At 45.6% G+C, this 16,396-nt stretch overlaps 1 protein-coding gene across 1 annotated transcript in view; it reads left to right on the top strand.

The window, feature by feature from the left end:
• Positions 1–16,396, top strand: part of LOC116236422 (uncharacterized) — an 86,831-nt gene that overhangs the window by 44,404 nt on the left and 26,031 nt on the right. The window contains exons 53-69 of the mRNA XM_090133832.1: positions 660–782; positions 1,048–1,164; positions 6,086–6,166; positions 6,263–6,313; positions 7,242–7,277; positions 7,408–7,452; positions 8,152–8,196; positions 8,630–8,665; positions 9,068–9,103; positions 9,496–9,555; positions 9,997–10,122; positions 10,374–10,445; positions 10,622–10,657; positions 11,243–11,302; positions 13,035–13,079; positions 13,675–13,710; positions 14,794–14,829. Coding sequence (XP_089989958.1) covers positions 660–782; positions 1,048–1,164; positions 6,086–6,166; positions 6,263–6,313; positions 7,242–7,277; positions 7,408–7,452; positions 8,152–8,196; positions 8,630–8,665; positions 9,068–9,103; positions 9,496–9,555; positions 9,997–10,122; positions 10,374–10,445; positions 10,622–10,657; positions 11,243–11,302; positions 13,035–13,079; positions 13,675–13,710; positions 14,794–14,829 — 1,041 coding nt within the window. The remainder of the gene's footprint in view (positions 1–659; positions 783–1,047; positions 1,165–6,085; positions 6,167–6,262; positions 6,314–7,241; positions 7,278–7,407; positions 7,453–8,151; positions 8,197–8,629; positions 8,666–9,067; positions 9,104–9,495; positions 9,556–9,996; positions 10,123–10,373; positions 10,446–10,621; positions 10,658–11,242; positions 11,303–13,034; positions 13,080–13,674; positions 13,711–14,793; positions 14,830–16,396) is intronic.

Genomic DNA, 16,396 nt, shown 5'->3' with positions numbered 1-16,396 from the left:
ATGATGACCTGTTGCTCAGGCACTTAGGGTAAGGCAGGCTCATCCTCACTCTGCTCCAGGATCTTACAGTGATCTTGCTTTTCCAGATCACAGCAGCCAGGATGACAACATTTTAGGGCCTTGAGGGGGAAAGAAGTGCTCACCAGTAGGTTTGTTTGCATCAGAGGTCCCAAGAAACCAAAAATGGACAAACACCAGCAAGCCTGGAGCCAGATTTGGGAAGCAAAGACACCAAAGCTATGACAATAAGGAAGTTTTGTTCATCTTAATGATCAGGGTTTTTCATAAATGTTGTCACTATCTCTGCCACTATGAATGGGGGTCTGGGGTATAATAAGATGGCTTGGGCTGTTTGTCCAGGACAGTGTGGGAAAGAGCTGAATGCTTCTTTCTAAGGACCTGGTTTGGGGTTTAAGGTGAGAAGAGACAAAACATTCACCTCTAAGCTCCTGAGCAGCCCCCTAACCCACTGGGGATCTTTGTTGGATGCCACAGTCCAACATAATTTGCATTTCCCAAGTAAAGTGCAACTTGGCAACTTGGCAACTTGGTTCTCCAGGTTTGTCCTGGGCATCTAATGAATGGCAGTGTGGGTAAAGCAGTGTGTGGTGGATTAGGTCTTGACTTAGAAAAGCAGTAATTTTCTTTGGTCTCCACAGGGTCCATCTGCTGATGGTTCTGACTCCGAGCACCAACTCCTGGGGAACACTCCTGAATCATTGGAGTCTGAGGAGAGAAGGAGAGAGGGAGACTCAAAAGTGACAAATATCTCTCTCAGCAGTGTATGTAAATGCCTGTTCAGTGACTTTTAATTACATTCCTACTTGTGCTGATTAAATAGATGCAAAGGGATTTTGAAGAACTTGATTAGACAAACCCTTTGCAATATTGTGGATTCTTCCTCTATTTTACTGCAGTGAAAAGTTAATTTAGTGAAAGGATAAGGATTTCTGCATGAATCAGTTTCAGTGCCTGAAACTTTGCTTTCCATATTCCACTCTGGTAATCATTAAGACTATGCTGTCATTCATCCATCACCTTCTGCAGAGCTTCTCTGTGCCCTCACCACATCCAGAAGGTGATCTGGAAGGAAACCTGTCCATAGAGCTTCTTGAATCCTTGGAGGAAAGAGTGGAAGGACAACCACAAGAGGACAACAGTCTTGTAGGTATTCCCCAGCAGCACTAGGTCATACTAGGACCATTGTGGAGATCAGTGATAGACTGAAGGAGACTGGGATGTTCATCTTACACCCAATGCTCTGAGCCCTGGAACAGCCCCCAAACACAACCATAGAGAAGACCACTGCTTGGACATGGGGTCTGGGTAGGATGCTGTTGGCCAACCGTGTTCTTCATATATGGTCAGGGAATCCCCTAGAACCCTTAATAAATTTTCTTGGAGGTTAATTACACACTTTGGGGGGAAAAAAATGACAATTTCAACAAGAGGAGATTGGAACTTAACAAATTTTGTGGGTAAACTGAGACAAAGTGACTGTCCCAGAGAAAACATGTTGTACGGTGACACAGCTCTTTTCCAAGATCTGTGAGACATTTGTCCATTAAAAAACTGATGAGATGAATTACTGAGGGACAGTAACAAAGAGAGAGGCTTCTTCCATAGTCTGGAGGTACAGCTGCTCTAGAAGTCCATGTTCACATACCCTCTAAGTTGTGTTATACCATTTGCAGCAAAGTTATAGGGTACATTGAGGCTGATAGCACTTATCAGAGGTGAGCTGATGATCAGTACATTGGTGTTTTGCAAAGACATGGTTGTCTGAGTCCTAGCATCCAAATTCACTCTTTATTTCTGCTCTCCCAGATATGCATTTTCTTCCAAGAGCCCATGTCATGCTCAGCTTCCATCTACCAAACCCAACATCTTTTTGCTTTCACATCATTGTAATTATGAGAGCAGTGGGTCATGCTGGTAGACCCTACCCCAATACTATGTACTAAGTGATGCGAATCTCAGTGATGAAGAGAGGACAAAGGCAGTCATCTGGTGCTGTTTTTAACACATTCAGGTTGGATACTGGGAAACATTCCTTTTCCAAGAGAGTGGTCAGACATTGGACCAGGCTGCCCAAGGAGGTGGTGGAGTCACCATCCCTGAAGGTGTTCAAGAAACATGGAGATGTGGCATTGAGGGTCATGGTTTAATGGGTATAGTGGGGATGGGTTGGTGGTTGGACTGGGTGATCTTAGAGGTCTTTTCCAACCTTAATGATTCCACAATTCTATTATTTCAATATTATGTCTTCCCACGTGAGCCACTGACTGCAGTTCTCTGAGTGCGATCATCCAGCCAATTCCTTATCCAGAGTCCATCCATCACATCCATTCTTCTCCCATTTGATGACCAGGATGCCATGTGGGACCGTATAAAACATTTGAAGACAGGATGCCTACAGCCTGAAAAATCCCTTGAGTGTTTGCTTACAGCTGCAAGCACTGTTTCTCTATGAACAGCATCCAGTATTTCTAGGAATAGCAATGTGGGAGGTAGCTTAAAGTGGAGAGGCTCCGTCAAAAGGAAATCATGCTCTGATTTGAATAGTCTGCTGGAAAGTTGCCTCCTCTCCTATTGCAAATTACCTCTGCACAGACTCACAGTAGTTGCAGCAGCCAGGAGAGGGCTCCCAGCACAAACACGCAAACAGGAGTATTCACACGTGTTTGTGTGCAAGCTGCAGCCTGAGCAATGAGCTGCAGCCACAGTGCATGCAGTCAGGAGCACACAGAGCCTGTTTCCAGCAGACAGAGAATCATAAAGTCACAGCATCATTCAGGTTGGAATGATGTCTAAGATCAACAAGTCCAACCATCAACCCATCACCACCACGTCCACTAAACCAGTACTGCATCTACCCTTTCCTTGTACACCTCCCGGGACAGTGACTCTTCCTTTCTAATGGGTGTAGAACCCTGGCTGAGGTAGGAGCTTTGTGGTGCCCCATTCTCTTAAGTAGACAGAACTCAAACCCTATGGATCAGCACCCACAGTCTATGAATTAGACCATCCCAAATCTGAAATTGTGGACTTGAGTTATGCTGGATGCTTCTCACGAGCAACCACATCACAGTTTTATGCATTTGGACTTAATCAATCAGACAGAGCATCTTCCACCTTAATGAAAAGGGAATGAGCCCTATTGGTCTGTTTTAAGGGAACTAAGTGCCTCTGTGTGCACAAACACTATGGCCATGGCACTGGGAAGGAAGAGATGTTTGGGGCCAAATGTAGTGCTCTCATCAGTAATTAGGGGTGTTAGTAGTTCAATTAATCCCTACATCTGGGATTACATCCCGTACATGAGAAGCAGAGCCACAATCATTTCTTACCAGGGGCTCATTTATCACTTGAGACCTATGGTCTTTATCCAAAAGTTAGGACTTTGGGTTTACCACCTGCCCCATTTATCCCCTCTGTCCTCAGGAAGAGAAAAAAACATGGTCCATAGGCAGGGAGCCAGGAGCAGTCTTTCTCTCCCCACAGCACAGATCCCCACAATGCAAAGAGAACAAAATAAGAGCCGCCTGTTTTCCCGTCAGCAGCAGCTGCAATCACGAATTTTACCTGTTAAAAGGTTCACAGGGCCCCGGAGAGAAGCAGTCTGTAATAGCCCAAGAAGCTTCATCTCAGAGATGCAATTTCTGACTGGCAGGAGTTAATGGGGGAAGCAAATTAACTGATATAGAGACAGGATGAGCCCTGGTACACATGCCCGTGCAAGAAGAGATGGGTGGTGACTCTTTCCGTGGGTGAACCAATTCTTTGGCATTATGGGATTGGACAGGTCAATCCCCTCCATCTCCCAGCCTCAACTCACTCGTTTTCAGAGTTAATACAGATAAATGCCCCTTGTTTTCTTCATACAGATATACCTACAGCTTCTCTTTTTTTTTTTCTTCCTTTTTTTTCAAATCTGATATCTTCATGCTCTTTGCTGTTTCTCTCTTTCTTTGCAGAACTATTTCTTCCTCCTCATTTTGTTTCTGTTTTTCTCTTTCCAGACCTTATTACATCACCTCTTTTCCCTCTGCTATTCTCTTTTCTCTTTCCCTCTTTTCCTCCTTCCCTTCCCTTCCCTTCCCTTCCCTTCCCTTCCCTTCCCTTCCCTTCCCTTCCCTTCCCTTCCCTTCCCTTCCCTTCCCTTCCCTTCCCTTCCCTTCCCTTCCCTTCCCTTCCCTTCCCTTCCCTTCCCTTCCCTTCCCTTCCCTTCCCTTCCCTTCCCTTCCCTTCCCTTCCCTTCCCTTCCCTTCCCTTCCCTTCCCTTCCCTTCCCTTCCCTTCCCTTCCCTTCCCTCCCCTTCCCTCCCCTTCCCTCCCCTTCCCTCCCCTTCCCTTCCCTTCCCTTCCCTTCCCTTCCCTTCCCTTCCCTTCCCTTCCCTTCCCTTCCCTTCCCTCCCCTCCCCTCCCCTCCCCTCCCCTCCCCTCCCCTCCCCTCCCCTCCCCTCCCCTCCCCTCCCCTCCCCTCCCCTCCCCTCCCCTCCCCTCCCCTTTTCCCCTCCCCTCCCCTCCCCTTTCCTCTCCTCTCCTCTCCTCTCCTCTCCTCTCCTCTCCTCTCCTCTCCTCTCCTCTCCTCTCCTCTCCTCTCCTCTCCTCTCCTCTCCTCTCCTCTCCTCTCCTCTCCTCTCCTCTCCTCTCCTCTCCTCTCCTCTCCTCTCCTCTCCTCTCCTCTCCTCATCATTTCATTTTTTTCCTTTCCCTTTTTCCTTCTCATTTTTCCTTTTTCCTGACACTGCCACTCACTATCAGCAAATCACTGCTTCAGAAAGCAGCAGCTTCTCTCCTTTCCCTTGAGGTACCTTATTGCTGGCATCTCAGAGCTGGAAACTGCTAAAATTGCGGAGGAATTGCAGAATGAAGGAGTTATTACCCCCTGCAATTTCCCACCACCCTTGTAAATGTCAGCATTATGAGATCCCATGCAGATGGGTTGCCATAAAATCTCTGCAAGGTCCTGGCAACCCATGGACTTGCCTTGCCTTTTCCTTATGATGCTCTTCACAATGAATACGGACCCATAGCAAAACACCTGCAGCATTTTGTATCTGCTCTGCATGCAGATCAGCTGCAACCCAGTGCAGGATGGCCAAAACCCACCCCAAATGAGCACTCCTGAGCAATGTGTGCCAGCACATCACTGCTGAATCTTTTCTTCCTCTTTCTTGCTCCTCACCATGATTCAGTAAAGACTTTCAGTTTTCTTTGGGCAAAAATATCTTTTTTCATTATGTATTTTAGTGAGTCAGAAACTTCCTGCGTTTATTAGCCAGTAAATGAAACTATCATCCAGTTAGTTAAATCCATCAAAACAGAACTCAACACATGATTCTGGATTAAATTTTGAGGTCAATCCAGGTCTTTGATTCTGAAAATAATAATAATACGAATGTGGAAATAGTGCCAAATAACTGCATCCCATCCCAATACGTTCCTCTTTTACCTATGCTCCTGGCAAGGCTCAGGGCTGAGGTTTTAGTGCATGGAGGTTTCCTGCCTTCTGTTGTTGTGAATCACTCCATTGCTTTTTTGCTTTCATATCAGAATATTTGCCAAAGCTGCTCTGCAGTTCACCACGGTGTGGGTCAGGGAATAACTGCTGTACACTGAGCTAGGAATATGATTGTTTTTAAAACAGCAAGCAGATAAATTACTGTTGCTAGTTTTATGACCAATTTACGATACAAGCCAGTAACTATTTGTACAAGCTTTACAATGTGTGTCTTAAATATGTACCAGCCAAAACTATGAGCATTGCAAATGTCAGCAAGATTACTGAGTCGAGTGATCAAACATCAACAGTTGTATTACTGCAATCAGATATATTGGGTGCAGTAAATGCATATCACGTGTGTTACCCAGACATGGATGCTGCAGGGAGGAAAGTAGAGTTCAAAGTTGCAAGATTTTAGGTATTATTCCTCTGAAATAGCCATAAGTTAATTGCACAAGAGTTGTTCAGTGGGATGATTGCTTGTAAGATGTAGTTGGTGGTAGGTGGACAGTTGACTAGAGGTGTTTTCCAACCTTAGGGATTCTGTGATTCTATGATGCTGCTTTCTTTCCTGTAGGAAAACATGAGTTCAGAAGATGGCTCTGCACTCCCAAGGCATCCTAGAGCCAGGAGATCAACCCAGCATGACAGACACATGGTAAAGCCTCATTATACCCCAATGGCTTTGGGCTAGCAATGTCTAAGAGCAGAGCCATAAGGGAGTGGGGACCATTTCTTGTTGGCTCTATCATAGGTTCACCCTCCTGGTGCCCCAGGAGCTCCAAAATCTCCATCTGGATCCATGGTGAGTGAATACCTGATACAAGGTTGTCTTCAAACACATGGATGCAAAAGAAGCCCAATTTGCTTCTTCTCAATGACGAATGTAGAGGGTGTATGTGAAAGGTTAGTGATAAATATTAATAAATATAGCAAGGAACATCTGCTGAGGAAGCTGAATTTCTTGGCAGAGCAGAGTGTTCTTGCTGTGTTTGGCAAGGGAAACGTGATGCTTACAAAGCAGAAGTGGAGAAAATCAAACTTAATCAATGATGGAACATGATAACCTGATTTGGTTTCTTTCATCCTGAGAGTATAGAAGATACTCGTAGGAGTATATAAACATGTAAATGGGTGTTTATAAACAAATAGATCTAGATCTCGGAGTTTGAATTAATTTAATTTACTTGAAAGCAGTAATTGACCATTGCCCTGTCCTTGACAGTGGGCTATGGTAGCACTGGGCTGAGATTATCTGTGCCATGAGGTGACATGTTGCTTCTCATATTTGATCTAGCTGTAGGTGTCCCTGCTGACTGCAGAGGAGTTGGACTAGATGAGCTTTAAATGTCCCTTCCAACTCAAATGATTCTATGATTCTATAGACGTCTGTAGAGGGTCAGGGTTGTGGTGGGATGTCTGTGCCAAGGCATTTCATGGTTTGTGGACCCTACAGCCCATTTCCAATGGGTACAACCAGATCTCAGGTATCCTATCCAGGCTGGAGTGGCTCAGAGTGAGCCTGGAGACCACCTCATATCCAACAAGGAGTGTTTCAGTGAGGATCTCATGATCCTTGACCACACATGGATTCCCTGCAAGATGCCTCTACCCCTGCTACAATGCACTGATTTGCTGTGTAACATCTCACTGCTTGAAGATACCCTTTCCACGACTCAAGAGGGGAAACATTTCCCCACCTGCTCTCATGCTTTCTTCCTTTCTTCTTCAAGACATACCCAGGTCCTCAGCGCCCAAGGAGAATTAAGGTATAATATTATAATATTCATGCCCAGGGCTCTTTTCACCTCCACTGCACGTGATGAGGATGTGAATAGTCTTTTCTCCCATCATGCAGAATCCAAACTCTGTTTTGTATGATCATTTGTTTTCTTACAGAAGGAGGAAATGGGCCCTCCAGTTCCGCTCTACCATTGCCAAAAGGTCAGTGCTTTTGTTCTACCTTTAATGCAGATACCCAACAAGTGATGGGGTGAGACAGGATGGAGATCGATCTCCCCAAGGCAGTTTCATTTACAGGCTAAAAATCACAAGTAAAAATTGGCCAGGCTGGTGGGTTCAAGAGTTAGTAATCAGTGGTTTGGGCCACTGGGAATGAGCAGAAGACCCTACTTTGAGTCTTTCACATCTGCTCTAGATGTGTTTGTAGTGTTTTTTTGGCTCCTCAGTAATTCTCTCCTCAGTGAACTTCTCCCTTCTCCCTCAAACTCGTGGTATCTGCAGTATTACATTAATATCTGCATTATTTTTGGCCTGAGGGATTCACAGTACCACTCATATCTTACAATTACTCCAGTTTGTTTTCTCTCTGTGCACTTCCACTGTGCAGGATAGGAGGGATGGGTTCAGGGACAGTCCTAATCTGTTTGGACTGTGGTAGAATTTAGGAGTTGGACTCAATGATCCTTATGGCTCCTTTCCAACTCAGGATATTCTATGATTCTATGATTTGGATCTGGTTGGGCCCAACCGGATGATCCATCAGAAATGCAATGGAAAGGAGATGATCCTCCATTACTGCTTCCTGAAATATGATGCAGGAATGAAGGCAGCACATAGCTTGACCAAAAAGAGGAGATGTTCCTTCTACTTGAACTAAAGGGGCTGTCTGTTTTTTTCCAGGGAGAAATGGGAGCTCCAGGAGCCCGTGGAAACAAAGGAGAAAAGGTAGCAGTGGGGCTTTTGTGAGCCTCTGGGACTTGGAGAAGGTTCCCTTCCCTGTGCTAATAGGGTCTGGAAGATAAGAAGCTGGGACATCCTGGTGAAGTGGACATTCAGGGTCTGTGGGAGATTGTGCTGATGTAAACAGGGATAGAGGGAAGGGTCAGACCCAGCCAAAAGTTTCTTATGGTATCTTCTGCCATCAAAGCAGGCATACAGCCACACAAAGTGCCTCTTCACAGCACTTCTTATAAGGGACAAACAGGAGATCTGAGGTGTAGGGACCCAGATATTCAAAAGAAAGGTGGACAACCTTTGTTTCACAGTCTGATGGAAAGAGGGTATTTTGCATGGGTTACCATGAATTTCAATGCCTTTGTGCAGGGACCATGGGCATGAGAAGGGAGGTGGCTGGAAGATGGATCTTTTTGTCTTGCAGGGGCAGCCTGGGGAGATGGGGGAGCCTGGAGAAAAGGTGAGATGTGGAATCAGGCTCAGCCTCTGGCACAGGACAGTGTCACCAGCTAAGTGGCCCAAATCCAGCACTGGGGGTTGTCATAGAGAAGTGAAATCCCTGGCCCCTATATGAACCCATCACCAGCTGAGCTCAGCCCAGTAGACCCAGAGCCCAGTAACACACCAGGAGCGACATGGTCTTGTGTTAGAGCATTTGGCTCCTCCATTGTCACACAGCTACTTCCAACTTTCTCAGGTGAAAAGAACTGGACATTAGGGGTGTCCCTGAACTTCCAGTTACTCCATCCCGCCACAGTCCATGGGCACAACTGGAAACCTTTTCTCTTACTCGGGGTTCCAGCGAGGTTGTGCTTCACAGAACCACTCCAGCAGGCTTGATAACTCTCTCTTCATTTCACAGGGCACCAAAGGAGACAGAGGTGAAAGCGGTCAGAAGGTAAAGAACAGCACTGGTACCATAGGTGTCTCTTCTCCCACCATGGCTCTTCTGTCTTCCCAATATCTAACCTCCCATCTCAAGTTGAGGAGTCCAGATAACCTCCTGAGATGTGGGCTCGGCATAGCTGGGATGGGATACTCACAGGGGACCCAGCATTTATCCCTCCTACGTAGGGACTCCTGATGGATCATATAGTCAGGGCACACATCATAAAAGGGTAATGTCAGAAGATACAGGATTATCTGGGCAACATGTTCCAGTGCTCCACCATCCACACAGGAAAGGAGTGCTTCCTGACATGGAATCTCTTGTGTCCCAGTTTGTGCTTTCTGATGGTCCCATAGTGTGAAGACTGGTCTTGCTTTTTCCTGACCTTCTTCTCTTCACAGGGAGAACCAGGAATTGGGTTCAGAGGCCCTGCTGGTCAGGCTGGACCCCCAGGATTTAAGGTAAATCTTTCTTCTCCCCTAGATAGGATCTTATTTGTTTTTTTTTGTGGGTGTTACCTTCCACTGTCTATGTTGATCTTCCCACTGCTAGGTGTGGGGCACAGTGGTGATTGAGATGGGAAAGACACTGAAGATGGTAATGGCACTGAAGCTAGACCCAACTTGCAAAGACAGTAACAGGGTTTGGGATGGAGGGAGTGCTCTGTGTCCTCCAAGATCAAGTCAGGTCCAGAGGATAAAAATGTCTGTCCATGGTCTTCTGCATTTACTAAGCCATGGCACAGCCCCTACTCCATCCCTATGAACATCTCTTACTGGAGTACCCCCAGTTCTACATATCAGTTATGTGAATTCAAGGATACACCACTGGGCTTTCTTCAGGACTTCTGGAGGGCTATTAATCTCACCTCACATCTAAATTCCTTCTTATTCATTCAACAGGGTGAGCCAGGGGCTCCAGGACCCCCAGGAGCCCAGGGCATTCAAGGCATTCGTGGCAACACTGGCATTCCTGGCTCACAGGGAGACAGAGGGGCTCCAGGTCTACCTGGGACACCAGGACAGAAGGCAGGTGGTGTGGTGGCACTGTGCATGTTGTGTTGTCCAACCCAAGGAGAAAACAAGTGTGGTCCTCCCGATACTGCCTACACCAGTCCACTGAAGTCCACCTCTCTTCAATGATGCCCCCACACTGGGAGCATTTCAAAGACTACTCCTCCTAGGAGCACCTGGGGACACGCTCCTGCTTTCAGGCTGGCTTGGGAGAAGTGGGACTTTGCCTTTTGGTGTTTTCCTCCTTAAAGGATTTTGTTTTCAAGGGTGAGAGTGGGAAGAGAGGCCGGAATGGACTTGCTGGACCTGCAGGACCATCAGGATCCCCAGGAAAAGAGGTGACTTTTATACATCACCTCCTTTGTCTTTTGAGAGACTGTAGAGACTTGGCTGGGGAGAGAGGCTGAGGCCTTTGTATCTGGGCTGTGTGTGCTTTTATCTTTTCATTGGGATGGGAGAACATCAAAGACTTGCAAAACAAAGTTTGTTGTGTTGGTTTTTTTTCATCCTATAGGGGATTCCTGGGACACCTGGGCCCAAAGGCAGCAAGGTGAGTGTCAGCCTGCCAAGAAGGGCACAAATAGCTTAGATCCTTGGGTAGTAATGGACAGTCCACTGCCATCTCCTGGCTCCTTATCCTTGATCCTATCTAGATGCTTCACCCCCTCTCACCTTCATGCCCTTCTTCCCCGTTTGTTGGGGCATCTTCCAGAGAGAGCTGCAGAAAGTCAATGGAAAGGAGTCCCCTGCTCTTTCTGTAACTTTTACATCATTTCATAGAATCACAAAATCATAGAATCACTGAGGTTAGAAAAGACCTTAAAGATCTTCAAGTCCAACCACAATGTTGGACATCAGAAAAATCTTCTTTAAGAGAGTGGTCAGGCTCTGGAACAGGCTGCCCAGGGAGGTGGTGGAGTCATTATTGCTGGAGATGTTCAAGATACGTGAGATGTGGTGCTTAAGGACAACGTGGTTTAGAGGGCAGTACTGTGGTAGGTAGACAGTTGCACTAGATGACCTTAGAGATCTTTTCCAACTTTAATGATTCTATGATTCTATGTTCAAACTGAGCAGTAGTCATGGCATATGGTGTCTTTCCTCCAAATTAGACTTCTGTCTTTCTGACCTGCAGGGAGAAACTGGGATTGGAGCTGTTGGTCCAAGAGGTCCCCGAGGATTGCCAGGTTCTCAAGTAGGTTCTCTGTCAATGTTCTTTGCTTGGCTTTTTGCAAGCTACAGTCCTTTGGAGGCAACTTCATACCATCACTGTCTGCTCACCCATCATAGAAGATGCCAAAAGAGCCTGCTTTAATTTTTCATTGGTCAGATTTGGAAGTGATAGGCACTGCTACACCCAGCTGGAATTGGCACTGACCAGATTCTCTCCACAGATTGCAATTAGAATCCCCTCTGCAATTAGACACCCTCAAATACTGCTTGTTGCATTGATCAACATGTCTATGCCCTTGCTGGCTAGATGGAAGCTTCAGTGGTAACATCTACATTCATACATCTGCACGTCTCAGTGAGGAAGGACCTCATTTTGTATGCTTGAGGGATGCTACCTGCAAACTCATTCCATCATCCACCTCCAGCTTTCTTACTCTTGTTCCCCCCTTCCCTCCTGACCCTCTGTCATCTCTGGGGAAGCAATGCTCATTTTTCCTCAGGCTGCTGAGAAGTTTTGGTCCTCTTCTGGCAAAGACTCCAGGGAGACCCTCTTGAGTCATAATCAAGGGCCATGTTTCAATTTGCTCCGTCTGTGGCTGTTCCATGAATAAACTGATTTTATGGTGCAATCCATTTAGACAAATTCCCCATCTGCCAGCAGAATGATTCGATGAGGCCCCTGAGACAAAACAGTTAATGAGAATGTCAACAGCTGTGAAAGGTCTGGGGTAAACCTCACTCAAGCTTTATTATCTGAATGGAATGATGAAATAATGTTTCTGCTCTTCTGACTCCAGCATAAATCTGGAGAGAATTACAGAATCACAGACTATACTGACTAGATAGGAGAGATTTGGCCTGGTGGGATGATGCCCACGTCTAGGCATCTCAAAGACAAGTATCTCTTGTGGGTTCTACTCAGTGAAGTCACTGAAGCACTTCACAGATCCACCAGGTATCCCTTGTAGTAAGGTTTAAAAAGAGTCAGTAGCACACTTGAAGAAAGTTCTCTGACATCTGGGAGCAAGAGCTGAGTATGAAGATAAGCCCCACGTTGGTCTCCAAAGTTATGAGTTGAGCAGTTGAGTGGTGGTATCTTCCTTCTGAAAGCCAGCTATGTGGGTTCCAGATGAATTTCTGATTACCTTTTTGTTGAGGTGAGTCCTACTGAAATCAAGTTATGAATGCACATAAAAAGCAACTGAGCTCTCTGATTGAGGGTGAGAATTCTCCTGGGACACTGGGAACATTTCAGACCTCTGCCCTTTGCTGTCCATGCTTTTGTCATGTGTAAATACAGCTTGAGAAAGGACAGACTAGGTCACCCAACCTTAGGTTGCTTCTCCCAAGCCATTCCAACCAGTGCCTCCCTATAGAAACAGAGAAGAAGCACCTTTTTAGAGTGATTAATATCATGCTGAATCAGGTTCAGATCATCCTACAGATGTGTTTCTCTTGAAAGCTGAGGAGAAGCTGAAGCTTGAAGCTGACCAGAGTATTTTCTAAATACAGAGTACATTGTCCAACTTCAGTGGCATGTGTGGTATGGAGCCCTTTAAGTCCTTTTATCCAGAACCATAGGACACCTAATGCATGTAGACATATAAGTGAACAAGGCTGCAAAACTCCCTTTACAGATCTAGGCTTCTGCATTCTCAACTCCTATTGTCCCCCATGGGTGGATTGTGGATCTGGGACTGTGCACGTTGCATGTGTCTGTTGATGGCCATCACTACACCTCTCTTTCCTAACAGGGTGATGAGGGCATCATGGGAGTCCAGGGCCCCATTGGTATGATGGTGAGTATAAATGTAGCACTGAATTGATTTCACAGTATGGACAATTTCAGGGCGGCTTGATGTTTATAGTATGGACAGCTTCATGGCTGGAAAAAATCCCCATGAGCAATTAAAAAAAAATTAGTTTGATGCTTCCAGTGGGAAATAGAAACTTGGGGAACCCAAATTCTTATGTTGGGTTGGAATGGTTGACTGTAAAACTTTTAGCCACATGTGAGACATAAGCTGTCATGCCAAGCATAAGTGCTTTATCCTCTTGGCCACTTGGCCATGTGCCATCCCAGTCTATCCTATCCCTGCTCACTTCTGTGATGAGGGACGACTGGAGATCCTGTCATCTCCACCTAGAGGGGCCTATGGGAGACCTGAGAGATTGTGGCTGTGTCTTGTTGATGTTAAGCATACAAAAGTCTCCACACGAAGGCTTGTCAAATAGGGCAAGTTGGCCAATCTTGCTTCTGCACCCCTTCCACCAGCAGCTTCTCTATGCTGAAACCTCTTCTTGGAGGCAGCTCTGTCTTAGAGTGGAGACTGCTCTTTCTTTCCTAATATCTTCCCTCACTTTCATTTATCATATTATTTTGTGTTCTTGCAGGGTCTAAAAGGTCTCCCAGGTGTGAAAGGCGAAAGAGTAAGCAAAAGTCACTGTCACCTTTTCCTATGCAGCTCCTGAAGAGGAGGGCACCATTGTTGGGAATATTTCTGGGACAGATTGGGAGGGGACTTTAATCAATGTATGGAAGTCTGAAGCAACAAACAGTCCCCTGTAAGGTCTGGGTTGGGATCAGGGTGCGTGTTATCTTTCTGCAAGCCTCTTTTTATAATATTTTTTAGGATGGTGGGAAGGGAGGAAATTTGGGAGTTTGGACAGAAAGGAATTCCTGTCGTATTCCATTTTATCCCTCAGTGTGAAGGGGTGGGCTGAGGAGCAGTTCACCTGCAGCATATGCAGGATAAAGACTACTTTCCAGACAACACATACCCATTCATTTTACATCCTTCTGCCATTTCCCTCTTGCAAGCCTTGGAAAGTTGAAAAGTGCAGCAATGGGAAGAGTAAATCTTGTCCAAATATAGGGATGTGCAATCAGACACTGGAATGAAGGCAACCACGTATAGTGCTGCTACTCAAATGCAACTCAGTGCAGTTTTACAGTCTCTCTTTGCTGGACCCACCTGGTCCTTCTAGTCTCTTCCATCTGCTGTCAGTTTGCCAGTCATGAGCACTGGAGAAGGGTATGAGATGCCATCAGTACCAAATCCTGCCCTTTAGCTTCATATCCCACCTCCTACATAAAACCTTGTGGAACAGTTAGTATTTTATACGCTTTTAGTGCAAAATCCAAGCTTTGAGATTGAAATATGGGAAATCCTATAAAATACAGGATGCCTTCCCACCCTAGGTGTAGTACTGACATGTTACCAGAGCTGCCATGCCCCATTGGAAGGTAGAAATCCAATGATAGCTCTGCACTGTGGACATCATAAGCATGAAGTCAACCAAAACACGTCAGTCCCAGGTCTTTATTTTTGGTCAGCACAATATATTTTAGTTGTGCACAGTCTCCCATGGTAAGCTTTGTCAGAATTCCCAGGGGAGCTGACTCCCAGCTGTGATAGATGGGCTTGGTGTGCAAATCAGTGGACTGAATAGCACAGAAAGAGTGAGTAAAAAGGGAATCATTCACTGTCTTTATTTCTTGCTTGCTTTCAGGGTGATCGGGGACTTCTGGGACCCAAGGGAGAAAGAGTAAGAATGTTCCAGATTGTGACCTTTTGGGGCAGATGGGGTAAAATGCTGTTAGGGCTTTATCGTTACCTGTGAGCAGATGGACAGCTATTTAAACAGTTCAGTGATCAGACAAAGTAGAGACACAAATGATAAGAAAAAGTAGGGACATAAATGATAAGAAATACTGGTATGTGTTTTCCTTCTGTCTAATGGGTGTTACCCTATTTACAGCTGGTCCCTTCACTATGTACATCCAAGAGTTTGGGACCATTCTCTCTACATTATACACCCACAGTAGAATGCAGTAGAATGGAAGAGTTAGATGCTTCCTTCCTTTATGGGATTTTCCAGTGGGTTCAATCCACTTTGTGGGCTTCTTGCTTGCGCTCTATGCAATGCTCAGAGTGGAGCTTGCACCATAGTTTTAATGGAATCCTACAACAGCCACTGTCGATAGGAGCAAAAAAGAAATCATTTCAGCAGCTGTTTTTTGGGCACAAAAATGCTTCCTCTGATGTAAGGGAAGAAAGAAAAGTTCCACTGACTTTTGTTAACCAGCTCACCCCAAAGCATACCCCAGTCTGGCTCATGGCAGGTAATGCAAAATAACCCCGAGTGCAGAAAGTGAACAGAAAATGCTGGATTTCTGTCTAGTGGTTTGTTAACTTCCTCCCTTACTGAGGTGGCTTGTAAGAAAATGAGTTTTCGAAAACCTACATGATGATTTCGCCTTTGAGTCATGCGGCAGTAAATGATCAGGGCCAATTTGTCTCTGAGGAGGCTGCTTTCAAAAGGGACTTGCTCCAGAGACAAATCAACTCCTAATCTGCTTCGTGAGGAGGCCCCAAAACACTTCCCGAGTCGAAGGAATGTGTAATGCATTTTCCAAAGAATACCTTAATAAAATATAAAGAGGCGTATGAGATAGAACTGAGAGAGAGGGATGATTGGCTTGGATTCATTCCCCATGGTTACAGTTTTGATTTACTTTATAACTCTCTCTCCATCAATACAAGTGGAACTGTGTGCTTTTCAGGGTCTGTGCTGTGCATTGGATTAAACTACAGAATCTTTATGCTCACTTTTGTCTGCAAAATTGATCGAGCCCCATCCCATCTCCATTACAGACACTCACATGCAGAAAAGCAGGAGGTATATGAAGATAGACTTGGAGCAGGATCTGATAGTGATCATTGTATGAGTTGCAAAAGATGGTCAAATTCTGGGGAATGTTGATTCGTGGATGTTTGTTAAGAGTCCAGCAGCAAAGCACAGTCTCCCCAAAAAGGGATGGATATTTGCAGTGTTGAAGAGAGCTGGTATAAAGGGAGACTGTTTCAAATAGGCTACGATTGCTAAAAGGGGCTAGCAAGGAGAATTACCAGCCTGTAAGGGGTTAATTTACCTTCCAAGGGGAAAAAAATGAATAAATCAGTGCTGTACGCTGCTAATAACAATAGTGAAATACTAACTGCAGGCTGCACTCAGCATCCAAATCAGATGTAAAAATCTTCCAAAGGGGAAAGGTGCTCCTTTCTGTGTCTGTAACAGGAGATCACCTTCCATACTGGGTCTGTCCTGCCTC

The sequence above is a fragment of the Phasianus colchicus genome, chromosome 1 (assembly GCF_987193195.1).
Source record: "Phasianus colchicus chromosome 1, bPhaCol1.hap1.1, whole genome shotgun sequence".
NCBI lineage: Eukaryota > Metazoa > Chordata > Aves > Galliformes > Phasianidae > Phasianus > Phasianus colchicus.
Note: the sequence above shows the minus strand (reverse complement) of the source record. Positions and strands in the feature narration are given on the sequence as shown.